General features: G+C 46.4%; 1 protein-coding gene across 1 annotated transcript; it reads right to left on the bottom strand.

The window, feature by feature from the left end:
* Window positions 1-599: 599 nt before the first annotated feature.
* On the bottom strand, window positions 600-14873 carry SLC6A16 (solute carrier family 6 member 16). Its single transcript, XM_055146464.1, has 11 exons — window positions 14735-14873; window positions 14166-14323; window positions 13852-13978; window positions 13315-13490; window positions 12962-13072; window positions 12356-12597; window positions 6592-6778; window positions 5946-6147; window positions 5467-5644; window positions 1186-1345; window positions 600-854 (listed from the first exon to the last, which is right to left on the bottom strand). The coding sequence occupies exons 1-11, from the start codon at window positions 14871-14873 to the stop codon at window positions 600-602; spliced, it is 1935 nt and encodes a 644-aa protein (XP_055002439.1).
* Window positions 14874-15272: the final 399 nt, after the last annotated feature.

A 15272-nucleotide genomic window follows, 5' to 3' on the forward strand; every position in this document is an offset into this window, starting at 1 on the left:
AAGTCTAGAAATACATCTAAATTTGTCAAGGCAAAGGGAGGGCAAGAAACTGGAATTTGGGGGAAGGAAAGGAGATGAAAGTAAGGGGAGGGGAGAGAAGAGAGGTGACCATGATGGGGAGAGGGGTGAAGAGAGAGAAAAAGAGAGGAAGATCAGGGAGGAGAGGAGAGGGGAGATTCCTGGGGGGAAGCCTAAACATTTGAGCTACTCACAGGAATAAAACAGATCTGCTCAAATCCAGAGCTTGGAGTTTCAGTGGACTGATTTATTGACCAACAACATTACTCCTGCCATTCCATGTGGCAAGCTGGACAGACCCAAAGCAGCACGTTTGGTTATGGTTATGGACAGTGTATATCATAGGCATTTGTATATACTAAGAAAAGTTATGGGCAAAACACAATGACTGTGATGACCAAGGAGGATGGAGCCCAAGTGGAGGGTTATGAAAGCCAGGGCCCATGAAAAAATAATGTTTACCCCTCCCCCCAAAAAAAATAATGTCCCTGCCTTTGGGAATATAGTTCTGGGCTCAGGGACTTCAACAATTGCAGCTGGCTTGATATTTTAAGGTGTGCATGACAGCCAGTAAAATGAAGTTAGGAAGTCACAATAGAGGGATCAGCAATTTGATCTTGACTCACTTCTTCCTTTTTGATATCATTAAGGGGTGTGTTATTTAGGGACAGGCACTTGGAAGACATCGAAGGTGTAACAGAGTTCTGGTGGCTGAAGGGAATCTTATGAATGAGGCAGTATAATAAGCATGTGGTGATGGGAATAATAATGATGAAAATTAAGACAGTCATCAGAATCTTACTCCAATATGGGAGTTCTTGAAGCACCTCTTCTGACTGTGGAGAGATGGGAAAGGGATTCAGAATGGTGAAGTTCCCAGAAAAGAAAGGATTGTGGAAGAAAGGGTGAGAGGTGAAACAGCACAGGACAAATAAGTATTCAGGGAGGCAGAGAATGAGATGATTAGATCTTTAGGTCAGGAGGCAACCTACCCAGGTTTAATCCCCAGCACCCCAAAGGACCCCGAATCCCACCAGGAATGATTCCTGAGTTGAGTCAGGAGTAAGTCTTGAGCCTCTCTGATTGTGGCCTCTAAACAGAGTGGGTTGAAAGGTCATTCCAAACTCCCTAGCAAGGTCTGGGTGGGGTCTGGAGAGGGAGGCTCACAGTCTTGACATCCCAAGCAGTATAGGTCTTCACACTGGAGAGACGAATCACTGCAGTCACGAAGAGGCCCAAGAGCACCACTGGCGTAATCCATGTCAACAGCCAATAATAGATGGGAGAGATGGCACTGTCACTCAGGCACGCCAATTCTTCAGAGAATCTGAAAGGAAGGTCCTGAGATTGTGGAAGGCTGAGTCAGGCCTTACTCAGCATTGCAAGCAGGGGAAGCCTAACTGTAGCATGTTTTGACTGCTTCACCTTCAAGGTCCTTTCTCCACTTAGGCCTCACCCTCTCATCTGTTCCCTGGTCAGTAGTCCATTCATCCAAACCCAAGAATGATTTTTTTCAAACATTCCTATTGTTTAAGACCCTTTCTTGGGTCCTCAAATCCCTCAGGATGAATGCCTAGTCCTTTTCATTCATTCTATAGATATGAGCACTTCTAATGTGCTAAGAACTTTGCTGGGTGCCAGCAGTGCAGGTTGCACTCAATCACTGGGAATTCCTCTTGATGCATGGGATGACCCATGCATCTACTCTCCGCTTCAATACACAACCTCTATGTCCTCAGATATGGAAGTGGATCTTCTCCCCTAGAGTGCATCCTTTCTCTTGTTTGTCCAGACATCTTCCCCTCTCAGATGCCTTCCTTGACCCTCCAGCTGTCCTGGCCATGCCTCTGACCACCTCTACTAAGACATCACTCTTTTTTTTTTTTTTTTTTTGCTGTTTGGGTCACACCCAGTGATGCACAGGGGTTACTCCTGGCTCATGTACTCAGGAATTACTCCTGGCGGTGCTCAGGGGACCTTATGGGATGCTGGGAATCGAACCTGGGTCAGCTGCATGCAAGGCAAATGCCCTACCCGCTGTGCTATCACTCCAGCCCCAAGACTTATCACTTTCTACTGAGGTTACACACTTTCCCATTTGGACTCTGTGTTTTAGGATTTTTTTGTTTGCTTATTTTAAAATGTTTTTTGGGGTTCTGGGGCCACACTGGCTCTGTACTCAGGGGTCACTTCTGGCAGATTAGGGGAACCATATGTGGTACCAAGGATCAAACCTGGGTTGGCTGCATGCAAGGCAAATATACTCCCTGCTGTGTGTTTCTCTGGCCCCCCGTTTATTTTGAGGGGCCATACCTGATGGTCCTAGAGTTTACTTCTGACTCTGTTCAGATATCACTCCTACTAGTCTCAGAGGTCAATATGCAATGCTGGGGATGGGATCAAGCCATGGTCAGCTACATGCAAGACAAGTGCCTTAAGCCCTTTAGTATCTCTCTGACCCTGTACCATTTCTTTTCTTTTCTTTTTTTGTTCACACCCTGCTGTGCTCAGAGATCACTCCTGGAAAGCTTGGGGGGATCATGGTGCCAAAGATTGTACTCTCTTTTTTTTTTTGCTTTTTGGGTCACACCCGGCGATGCACAGGGGTTACTCTTGGCTCTGCACTCAGGAATTACTCCTGGTGGTGCTCAGGGGACCATACGGGATGCTGGGAATCGAACCTGGGTTGGCCACGTGCAAAGCAAATGCCCTACCCACTGTACTATCGCTCCAGCCCCTGTACTCTTATTCTTGAGAGGAGAAGCTTGTTCCAATTAATTTGCACCCTGGTACCAGTTTTTCTGACAGAATAAGTCTCATAAACATTTAAAATTAAAAATTTTTTTCAATCTACACCCAGTGGTGGGCTGGAGTGATAGCACAGCAGTAGGGCGTTCACCTTTCACACAGCCGACCCATGTTCGATTCCTCCATCCCTCTTGAACAGCCTGGCAAGCTACTGAGAATATCAAGCCCCATGGCAGAGCCTGGCAAGCTACCCGTGGCATATTGGATATGCCAAAAACAGTAACAAGTCTCACAATGAGAGACGTTACTGGTGCCTACTCGAACAAATCGATGAGCAATGGGATGACAGTGTCAGTGACACCCAGTGGTACTCAGGGATCACTCTTGATGGGTTTGGGGGGCCATGGAGGGTTCTGGGGATAAAATCTGGTTTGGCCATGTGCAAAGCAAGCACCCTACACCCTTGTACTATTTCTCCAGCTCCTCAACATTTCTTGAGTGAATTAAGGGTGAACTGACTCTCAGAACCACAATCACCTGAAAATGCTGCCACCTTGGACTCCTGCCTTTGTGTTTTTTTTTCTTTTTGGGTCACACCCGGCGATGCTCAGGGGTTACTCCTGGCTCTGCACTCAGGAATCACTCCTGGCAGTGCTCAGGGGACCATATGGGATGCTGGGAATCAAACCCAGGTTCGGCCGCATGCAAGGCAAACGCCCTACCCGCTGTGCTATCGCTCCAGCCCCAGAACTCCTGCCTTTGAATCAGTCTACTTGGCTGCACACTGGCCTGGCGAACAGTTAGGCTCAGGAGTCCCTTGCATATGACTGACATTTTCAACTCTCACATTACAGTTAGGTCTACTAAGTTCCTTGTTTCTTCTTCTTGAGTAGCTTTTTCTGACAGAATGAGACACCATGTCTTTCAACCTACACTGCTACCATCCTACTCCAAGTCATTGTGACAATTCATTTGGAATATTTCAGTCATTTAGACTGTTTTGGATTCACTCAATTCCTTGCAGTCCTATTCTCCACACAGCAATCATAAAACCCTTTGGATCCCAAGCAGTGATCAGGGGCCCTGTGTATTTCTTCCAGTGATTCCCAGACAAGTGGGTCAGAGTGCTAGGACCCAAGGATGTGGTGCTGTCTGCGTCCTTCAGTGCCAGAGAGCAGCAGGCCACACCAGAGGTGCTCAGGGTTCTCTCCCAGCAATGCTTAGGGGACCACACAGGGCCTAGCAATGCTCAGGGGACCACACAGGGCCTGGAATTGAACCTGAACTCGATCCAGGTTATTTACACACACACAATGATAAAAGATAGTTCTGGTGTCACTTCCCTAATCAACACCCACCAATGTTGCTTCTGTTGCTTCTGAATAAAACACTGAGTGCTAGTATGGGCTAGAAGGCTTACATGGCCCATTAGTTCCAGGGCACCAGATCCTAACATACTACTATTCTTTATATTGGTTTGGAGATGGGAACACACCTGGCAGTGCTTGGGGATTATTCAAAGTTCAATGCTCAGAAATTGCTTCCAACAGATCATGCAGTGATGGGAAATGGACCCAAACCTCCCACATGTAAAGCACATGCTTCAGCCCTGTTGAGTCATTTTCCTGGTCCCGTACCATACCATTCTAACATCTCCAATATCCTCGTTCCTCTAGGTTAGCTCAAAGAGCTAGAGTGTATGTCTTACATGTGGAGACCTCGAGTTTAATCCTCAGCACTGCATGCCCCCCTGAACACAGCTGAGCAGAATGTTCATGGTCCCCAAGTATTCGCCCAAGGGTGTTTTGTCAGGTCCAGTCAGGTTCATAATCACTGAGAGGGACTCCTGAGTCTGCTGAGGAGAGTTCCCCCATCCTTTTTTTAAAAAAAAAACTCTCTTGGGGCTGGAGTGATGGTACTTCAATCAGGGCATTTGCATTGCACACAGCTGACCTAGGTTCAAACCCTAGTATCCCATATGGTTCTCCAAGCACCGCCAGAAGTAATTCCTAAGAGAAAGCCAGGAGTAAGTTCTGAGCATCTCCAGGTGTGACCCCAAAACAAAACACCAAACAAAAAACACATCTAGGCATGATGCTTCCACTGGTCTTGGTTTCCTCTCTGTACATTCTCAAAGTCCTATCATGGCTTTTGCTTCTCCCTTCATTCAGAGTCTGATGAAATGGCACCAGTTGAGAGGGAGCATTCCTTATGATCCTATCTACATTAGAAAGTAACACACACTTCCACACTTCTTACCTCACCTTCTTTCTCCTGTCAATTATCATGACCTGGCTTTTTTATTAATCTACTAGTTATTTGCTTTGTGCACTAGAATATGAACACCCTGAGGAGATAAATGCTTGCTTTCTTCAATACTGTACCCTTGAGCGTCTGACACTTATTAAGTACTTAAAAAAATCCATCAAGTGAATAAAAAAGAAGACCCCTCTTTTGTTTTTGTTGTTGGCTTTTTGGGTCACATCCAGCAAGCTAAGGGGTTATTCCTGGCTCTACACTCAGGAATTACTCCTGGCAGTGCTAAGGGATGTGGGATGCTGGGAATCAAATCCGCATCAGCTGCGTGCAAGGAAAATGCCCTATCACTGTGCTACTGCTCTGGCCCCAAAAGCCTTTCTTTAAAGGTGGGAACGGAGGCAATGAGAGGAGTCCACTCTCCCTGTATCCCTAGGCTATCACCTCCTGGTCCTGTAGACCCAGGCCACAGCCAAGTCCTCGAGTACTGTGAAGATTAATATGGGGATGGGGATCCAGAAATCATTCAGCAGTCTGAAATAGTAGAAGCCGGAAGGTTGAATGAAGAAGAGGCCAAACAGGAACATGATCACTGAGAGAAGTCCTGGACAAAACATGAAATCTGGAATCAAGGCCTGAAGTGTGACGTGGTGGTAAAGGTTAAGCTGAGGTGACAGACCTGGGCTGGGAGCGAGTCTCCCTGAGGCCAGTGCAATAGAACAAAGGGGAAGGAGTTTGCCTTGCACATGGTCCATCTGGGTTTGATCCCCAGCACCCCGTGTTGTCCCCTAAGCACCGCCAGCAGTGATCCTTGATTGCAGATTTAGGAGTAATCCCTAAGCACTGCCAGGTGTGGCCCAACAACAACAGAGTCTCCCTGAAAACAGGGTCCTAAGTGGAAACAGGGTTAGAGATCAGAGTACCGAAAAACAGCTTTCGATGTTTCCTGCAAGAAGTAAAGGAGTCCTGAAGGGGAATCATAATGCCTTGCATGGTCCCCAGCACGTTGCCCAATCCCAGGCACAGCAACAATATGAGGAAGACGATGGACAAGAGGACAGACCCAGGAATGAAGGACATGGTTTCAGTAAAGACCAGGAATGCAAACTCTGAGCCCTCTTTAACCTGTTAAGGGAAGAAAGGGAGGATTTAAGCATTTTAAACTTAACAAAAAAGTACAGATACATTTGGTTTTGGCTTTGTTTTGGTTTGAGAAGTCATACCCACCCTGGCTCTGTGCGGAGGAGTACCTCCTGACAGGGCTGGGGGGACTGTAGGCCTGATCTGCTGTGCTATGTCTCCAGCCCAAGACACATTTAGGAATCAAATGCCTTTCCTGAAAACTCCCTTTCTACCCTGGTAATAGAGGAAAGTCACATCTTTGACCCAGAAATACAACACGGCAGACACTACCACAGAAGCATACTGTATAAGCTCTGGGTCTTAGCACTATCACTACAGGGATTTCAAATTCTCCCAGCACTTCTGGGACTTTGCTTGGAATGAAAGCAACTATTTTTCCTTGAAAGGAGTACCAGAGGAACTCTATTCCCACTTATTTTTACTGACCTTCAAAAACTGCTGTTCTCTGCTGCACTCAGTCATGTATGAGATAACAGTCGACCTGAGGGGCTCAGAAAGTCTGTTAAGCCAGGACGTAAAGATGTTGATTGGGTTTTCATTCAGGTTAGGAGGAGGCTTGGCCTCAGGTGGCAGTCTCCCTTGGATCACCAGATCCACAAGTAATTCGGCATTCCTGGGGATGAGTTGAATCACACAGGGCACCATTTGCCTAGCACGATTGACCCGGGGAAGGTACAGCCTGGGATGAAATCCAGAAGGAGCCCACCTCCAGTGTCCTGAATTTGTGGGAGCCTGAAGGATTTAGTCTGTTCTAGTTTTTTGGGGATTCAGATTTCTGTTCTATTGCTGGTGTCTGATTTTACCTGCTACCGCTACGATTCTTCTCATAACTACTCAATCTTCTAAGCTGTGCATTAAAGAGTATTGGGGAGTGCTATTTATTTAGACTTCATGTGCATAAGCCTGCTGTGAAGTTGCACTGAGTAACAAAAACTGTTCTTGTTCAGGTCCAGGGGACCATATGAGATATTGGGGATTGAGTGCAGCCACGTGTAAGGCAAGCACTCCACCTACTGTACTATCACTTCAGCCCCACTATTACGATTTTGGTAGGGGTTGCATTAAACTGTATATATCTTTAGGCAATATAAAAATGTTAAGTGCCTTCTTATAAAAATTACAGAGTTCAGAAACATACTCTATCTCTACTAAAAATCCTGTGCGGAATACATGAAGAAAAAGTAAACATTTGCAGGTAGCTTGGGGAAGGGAGCTAAATAGCACTCAAGGAGAACTTAAGAGTCTCACCAAATTGGCAGCAGTTTCATATCATCTTCCCCACCAATATCTAGAACTCAAAAACAAAATCTAGAACTACACACATATCAGGAATGGACAAAAAAGTTCCAAGAGAAACCCTCTACTTCTGAACCAAAGATGAGAAAACAGATATCAAAGTCTTATAGAGAATGGGGGGAACCCCCATTTTTCTGGCCTTTTCTTTCACATATGCATGACAATTCTACAGCAGTGTTGTCACTGGCAGTGATTATAGTACCTATAACTCTGAGGTGGAAACCTTCCCAATACCAAAGAAATTGTGAATATGAGGAAAATCCTTTTTGTTTTTTTCTGGTTTGTATTTGGGCCACATGTACCCAGGGGCTACTCCAGTGGTCAGGGCTCAGGGAGAGAAGAAGAAATAGAGAAGGAAAGGAAAGGAATAAGAAAGAAGGGGAAGAAGGGAAGGATGATAAGGTAAGGAGGGAAGAAAAATAATGGAGGAAAGAAAGAAATGGGGGGGTTGCCACCAGCAGGTCAACCTGTTCCCACGGGTCAAGTTCATCAGCAGTATGATAGCACATTTAGGCTTCCTGGTACCCCAAAATTGTAGCTATCCTTTTTAGCTGGACCTGAACAACTCAGGACCATGTTTCCTAAGAAATTAAATGGCCAAAAGTTATGTATGTGGTAGCCACGCCTACAAACCACCTCCAGATCAGCTATACAAGCTCATTTATCAGCCTCGCTTCAGTGACCCACAAATAAATCTCAAAATAGATCAAAAAGGGCAGTTAGGGGCTGGAGAGATAGCACAGCGGGTAGGACGTTTGCCTTGCACGCGGCCGACCCGGGTTCAAATCCCAGCATCCCATATGGTCCCCTGAGCACGACCAGGGGTAATTCCTGAGTGCAGAGCCAGGAGTAACCCCTGTGCATCGCCAGGTGTGACCCAAAAAGAAAAAAAAAAAGGGCAGTTAATCTTGGACCTATGCAAGGCTGAACAGACTAGGGTAATAGGAGGGTAGCAGGTCAACCTGGTGCACACCCAAGCAGAGCCCCTGGAAGGTGCTTGCTTCCATAATCCAAAATTGCCACCATGGGGGCTGGGGCAATAGCACAGCAGGTAGGGCGTTTGCCTTGCACACAGCTGAGCTGGGTTCAATTCCCAGCATCCCATGTGGTCCCCTGAGCACAGCCAGGGGTGATTCTTGAGTGCAGAGACAGGAGTAAACTCAGTGCATCGCCGGGTGTGACCCAAAAAGAAAAAAAAAATTGCCACCATGCCCCAAGCCGGACTCCATCTCAGAATGAACCTCACTGAGATATAATCTCATGTAAATTCTGGTATGTGGGCCTTGTGACTGGAATCTCCAGGCTTTCTTGGGTTAGGATGGGCTACCTCCCCCAACTTCCCTATACTCCTGGAAGCACTGGCAGTCATCCACAAGAACCAACTCCTGCGCCACAATGTAAGCTGTTCTACCAGTCTTGCTTCAGAGACCCATAAATAAATGACTGAAATCTCCAGGTTTTCTCAGGATCAGGATAAGCTACCTTCCCCCCACCTCCCTGTACTTCTGGAAACCTCAGAGAAAAAAAAGCTACTGCTGTCTTACCTTCCCGGTAAAAAAACTGAATGCCTTGAACAAACACAATGACCTCTTAGTACCTGCATTGTAAACCAGAATGCACAAAAGGACAAAGAGAAAGAAAAAGAAAGGCGGGGAGAGGAAAAATGCTTGCCATAGTGGCAGGCTGGGGGTGGTGGTGGTGGGGGATGGTGGAAGAGAAATGGATGTTGGTGATGGGAAATGTAAACTGGTGGAGGGATGGGTGTTGGAACACTGTATGACTGAAATCCAATCATGAACAACTTTGTAATGGTCTGTCTCATGGAGTCTGTCTCATCAATACAAAAATGTTTTGAAAGAGTAATGTGGAGGGGCTGGAGCAATAGTACAGCGGGTAGGGCATTTGCCTTGCACGCAGCCAACCCGGGTTAGATTCCCAGTATCCCATATGGTCCTCTGAGCACCGCCACAGGTGATTCCTGAGTGCAGAACCAGGAGTAACTCCTGTGCATTGCCAGCTGTGACCCATAAAGAAAAAAAAAAGAGTAATGTGGAGTTGATGCCCACTGCAGCCAGCTTAATCAGTGGCTGAATAAATAGCAGTACTCCTACATTAAAAAATAAATAAATGAATGATAATTGTGTGTATGTTTTGTTGGGGCTCAAAGTCACAGGTGCCAGAATGACAGTACAGTGGGTAGGGCATTTGCCTTGCACACAGCTGACCTGGGTTCAATCCCATATGGTCCCCCGAGCCCAGCCAGGAGTAATTCCTGAGTTCAGAGCCAGAGCCAGGAGTAACCTCTGAGCATCACAGGGCTTTGGTGCCCCCAACAAAAAAATAAACAAAAAACAGCTTCATGACCTCACACACTCAGTACTAAAAAAATGTATATTTGTTTAAAATGCTAAAATAATAATTGCTTCCATCCTTTCTAATGAAGGTAAGGAGTCTTTGAGTGCCTTAAAATGGCTGCCCTGCAAGTGTATGATTACAAGTTACAATTCTCAGTATCTCCATATGCGCTGAGTGTGATTATGGTAGCTCTGCTATCTGTGATCTTCAGCTACCCTGCAGCCACGTGTGTGTAAGTACCACAAAGGAGGGCAGCACCCCAGTGAACATGGCAACTCAAAAATACAAGCACCGGGGCTGGAGCAATAGCATGGGTAGAGCGTTTGCCTTGCACACTGCACACGATCAACCCAGGTTCGATTCCCAGCATCCCATACTGTCCCCTGAGCACTGACAGGGGTAACTCCTGAGTGTAGAGCCAGGAGTAACCCCTGTGCATCACCGGGTTGACCCAAAAAGGAAAAGAAATACAAGTACCTCCGCTGAGTGCGAACCTTGGTGAGCATATATGAGAGCACTGCAATGTATGCATACCCATAATCTTATGCCTCCAGTAAAGAATGTGACCCATCTTGGGATCACACAAATAGTTGACAGGATTAGAGTGCAGACATTGTATATAGGAGGCCCGGTTCAGTTCCCTCCATCACATGGCCCCCTAGGCCCCACCAAGTATTCCCCCTGAAATAAAAGCAACCCCTGCCAGCATACATGTAGGCCCCCAACTCTATGGATGCAAACCTCAGTGAGCACCACAGCCAACTGAGCAAGCACCATAAACTGCTGTGCAAGCTTCATAGGTAGGCGTGCATCCTTCCCCTCCCACCTGTCATCACAGCTACCTACAGGGGCAAGAAAGGGAGAGATCATTCTTATTTACAGCTTTTTTGAGGGGGCAGTCCTAGCAGTGCTCAGGGCTTAATCCTGGTTCTACACTCAGGGATCACTCTTGGTGGCACTCAGAGGACCGTATAGAATGCCAGGAATATAACCTGGGTTGGCCCCATGCAAGACAAGTGCCCTACCTGCTGTACTATCTCTCTGGCCCCTTTTATATAATTTTATTCTTTTTTGGGGGATGAGGCCACACCTAGAACTGCTTAGGTATCACTCCTAGAAGGGCTCAGGTGACCATATGAAGTGCTGGGGATCAAACTCAGGTCAGTGTATGCAAGGCAACCACCCAACCTGCTGTACTACTTCTTTGACCCTCCTTATGAATATTTCTATAGGTATATAACAATAAAACATTTGTAAGAGGCCAGGGAGATGGCTAGAGAGTACTGTGAGATTCTAAATTTGATCCCTAGCATGGCATACTTCCCCCTAGTGACAGCTGATGTGGCCTAGTTGCCACAGTACTGCTGGACCTAAGCAACACCAAATCTCCAGTCTGGTGGCCCACATACCTGGGCTGTCACTGAGTATTGCTGTGTTCCCCTGGGCACTGGTAGGAGTGCTCCCAAAAAAAGGAAAAAAATTTTTCCGAAGACATTTAAAAAAATAAAATTATACTCCTACCAGACATAAGTATTTTTAAAGTTTGACTTCTTTTTATCAAGTGATATTTGGATGTATATGCCCGGAATTCTTCTAAAAGAAAATGGCATCATTTGCAAGGGATTCCAGGATATCTGAGGACAAATTTGGCTTAGCTTTGCCTCTTCTCTGGGAATACTTCTCTGATGAACCAAGACAAGATGTCATTCTCCCTAATGACTCAGCAATCAGTCATTCTGAGTTGGTGCCTACCTGATTAAGTATCTACTAGCTCTCCCCTCCTCATTCCAAAACATTCAGTGATGCAAGGACTGTGGACGGGGTAATCTGTCCAAATTTCTTAAGTATACTAGAACGTACTTTCTAAATGTCTGGTGAAATGTTTTTTGGGCCATGCCAAGCAGTTCTCAAGGACTAGTCCCAGCTTAGTACTAGAGGGTCATTCCTAGCATAGATGGCAAGGGTGAGAGAAGGAGGGGAGAGTAGTGGTAGGCGGATAAAATGTAGGCCTCTAGCAGACGAATCATGCACTCTAACTTTTGCGCCATCTCCCCTGACTTTGATGGGATACCCAGTAGCGCTCAGAGATTACTCCTGGAAGGGTTCAGGGGACCATATAGTGTACTAGGGGTATGTTGGCAATATGTGAAATAATTGCCCTGGTGTACTATTTCTCCAGTTCAAAATCTTTAGACAAGAGCTGGCAGTTGGAATGAAGGCATTTGGGAAGTAGATGGCTCTCCAGACAGGCGTGGTCTTAAACACTACTTGGGATTAGAGAAAACTGAATGTCTGCAATTTTTGTGGAGGTATCAAAAGCACACAGTTGTTAATCTCTGAGTTTGGAGCTAGAAAAAAAAATCTGAGGACAATAATATGTGATGGGAATTCTACTTTCACTGCAGGAAAAAGCAAAGGCTTACAAATGCACCTGAGGCTTAGGAGTGTGAATGTGGGTGTCTAAATCTCTTTAAGGTTAGGTTGTCTGGGTTTTGCAGTTCCCTGGGGCTAGGACCCTCAACTAAGAAACTGTTCTTACTTCTCAAAGCAACGGTGAGTGATGACTGTGGCCCAGAAGCCCAGGATAGAGAACACAAAAGCTGTGTAAAGCAGCGTTGTAAATAGGTTGAGCAAAACCATAATAATGACATCATTGAGACAACTGTTGTTCTGTGGAATGTGCGAAGACATGGAGACAATAGAGCCAAGGCCTAGGCCCAAGGTATATAAGACTTGGTTCCCTGCTTGCCACCACACACTAATGTTGTATAGAGCTGAGATCTAAAAGGAAGAAGACAAGTATTAGAGAAGATGCCAAAGAAGGAAAAGAAAACCATAACAGAAACGGAGGGGGTTGGGCAGGAACTCAAATACAGCAAGTAAGGCACTTGCCTAGCACAAGGCTGACTTGGGTTCAATCCCTGGTATCCCATATGGGCCCCAGAGCACTGCCAGGAGTTATTTCTGAGAGCAGTGTCAGGAGCATTGCTGGGTGTGACCCTAGCATAAATAAACAAACAATAACAACAAAAACCCAGAAATGGAGGGGGTGGCAGACTAAGAGAAGATAATGAGGAAGGGTGCTCCAGTACCAGAAAAGGTATCCTCCAGGGCCTGAGAGGGGAGTGAGGAAGGTGCAACTTACCCTGCTAACCATCAAATATTGAAGGCCAAATGTTATCCCTTCCAGCAGCAGGCTCCGGATGAGGAAACAGAAAATGATGACATAGGGTAGCATTACAAAGAAAGTCATTATCTGAATTGAGAGTGGACACATCAGCAATCATGCACCATGTGAGGGGTGGGGGGGTGTCAATAAACAGTTAGTAAGGATCAAAGGTTTTGAGTCCAAAATAAGGAGTGAGAAAACAGCTTTCAGGAGTCAGGGGTTAGGGGGAGCAAACAATGGAATAAGATATTAAGAGGTCAGTAAGTAACCACATTAGGGGAGTGCCAAAATATCTAAGAACATCAAGGAATCAACAAACAGAGGCTTACTTTACCCATGAACTTGAGCCCATTACACGTGAAAATACCAAGAAGAAGACAGGTCACAGTCAATGGCAGGATTAGGTGTAAATTCGGTGACCCATCCATCTCAAGCTTGTCTGGGGCCTTCAGTGTCAGCCAATACCAGAAGTACATGGAGGGTGTCGTCCGTGCACATACAGGGTCTAGGGGAATCTGGCTTTGGATATGCCTGCTAGACAAGGTGACCCCTTCCCTCTTCTTCAGCCTTTCCCCGCCTTTTTCTTTCCCATCTTATCTTCCTTCTATTATCCTTTCTCTTTTTTTTTCTTTTTGGGTCACACCCAGCGATGCACAGGGGTTACTCCTGGCTCATGCACTCAGGAATTCCTCCTGGCGGTGCCCAGGGGACCATATGGGATGCTGGGAATTGAACCCGGGTCAGCCGCGTGCAAGGCAAACGCCCTACCCACTGTACTATCGCTCCCGCCCCTCCTTTCTCTTTCTTCTTTCTAAACCCCTTCCATGTCTCCATTTTACCCCTTTTCTCCCTCAAATCCCCCTCACCAAAGCCACTGGAGTTCTTCAGTAAGGGGCACTGCTCCCATGGAAGAGGATACTGGATAGACTGGCTCAAGTAGAAGAGAGTCCAGACATTGATCACATTCATGTATATGCTGGTGATGAAGCACAACTGAGGGCAAAGAAGAAGGTGCCTGGGGTGGGAGGTAAAGGATAGGAAACGGAAGGAACTGGAGAGAAGTTTAGGGAGCTGAAGCAACCTAAGGAAAGTGACATGATGGGATCTGTTTTAGGACAAGAAGTGGGAAGAGATGTGGGGAGGGGGAAATCACAAACCAGAGCAGACCAGGGCTGCTCACCACGAAACTGGAATAACCCAAACCACCAATCCACAGGCTGGTCGCTTTCCAAGCAACAATAGGGCCCCGCTGCATCCTCTGACCAGTTGCCATCTCCAGGAATAGAAGTGGAACACCAATCAAGAACATCATGAGGCTGTAGATGATGAAAAAAGTACCTGCACAGGGGGTTTAGAAAAGGTTTCTGAAGTCATCTGACTTGCCAGTGCCTCAATTTCATCAGAGGTTCAGGAAAACAGATTACACCCCATAGACCTCCCTATGGCCACTGACATCAGGACTTAGCTCTTTCCATAACCCTCCCTCCCAGCCCTAGGTATGTGGTTCCTTGGTCCCCAATACCTGAAAGGCCCAAGTACATAGTTCCCATGCCCAATACTGATCCAGGTTTTGAACTCCACAGTATCATGTTCATATCTTGTAACCCACTCGTGATCTTAGGTGTTCAGCCCTCTCCTTCTCAGAGTACTCAGTCTCCAACTTCCAAAGCAACCAGGGATGTTTGAGTTTCAAGCCTAGATAAACTGCTAGCCCCAGAGTGATTCATGATTCCTAGAACCCAGACTTACCACTTCCATTGTGAAGCCACAGCAAAGGAAAATGCCAGAGATTGAGTGGCTTGAGAGAGTAGCCCACCTGGGCCATGATGTATTCAGTCTTGTTGGACCAGAATGGACGGATAAAAGCCTCATCATCTTTCATCTGCATATCCTCAGGTGTTAAAGACCTCCTATTCTTGACGGGGGCAGACTCTACTTGCAATACATAGTCTTGTTTGGGTCGAATGGTCCTATTCTTATTCAGTTCCAAAATACGAGCTTCCCAAGCGCTGACCTGGGCAGCTCGGGTCTTTAACTCCTGGCTGTCTGAAAGCAAGCCCGATGAAGACCAGGACAAGGACTCCCAGTATTCCAATATGTGGCTTCCTGAGGACCCCTCTGAAATTTTTGATTCAGTAGCTGCCAATGGTGAGTCTATAGCCTGGGCCTCTTTCTTCATTTCAAGCTGACTCTCTGACACAGATTCAGCTTCAGCTTTCTGAAGAGAGGGTATGGTTTCCTTGGCAGAGCTTATGGACACAAAAGAAACATATATTTTAGATGACTG

Source organism: Sorex araneus, chromosome 8, assembly GCF_027595985.1.
Source record: "Sorex araneus isolate mSorAra2 chromosome 8, mSorAra2.pri, whole genome shotgun sequence".
Classification (NCBI taxonomy): Eukaryota; Metazoa; Chordata; class Mammalia; order Eulipotyphla; family Soricidae; genus Sorex; species Sorex araneus.

Coding starts and splice junctions, on each gene's coding strand:
- SLC6A16 (XM_055146464.1), bottom strand. CDS start 14,873: ATGCAGATGAAAGATGATGAGGCTTTTATCCGTCCATTCTGGTCCAAC. Junction 14,324..14,734: donor GTGGCTTCACAATGGAAGTG/GTAAGTCTGGGT, acceptor CCCCCTGTGCAG/GTACTTTTTTCATCATCTAC. Junction 1,346..5,466: donor TGGGTCTACAGGACCAGGAG/GTGATAGCCTAG, acceptor CCTTCCTTTCAG/ATTCTCTGAAGAATTGGCGT.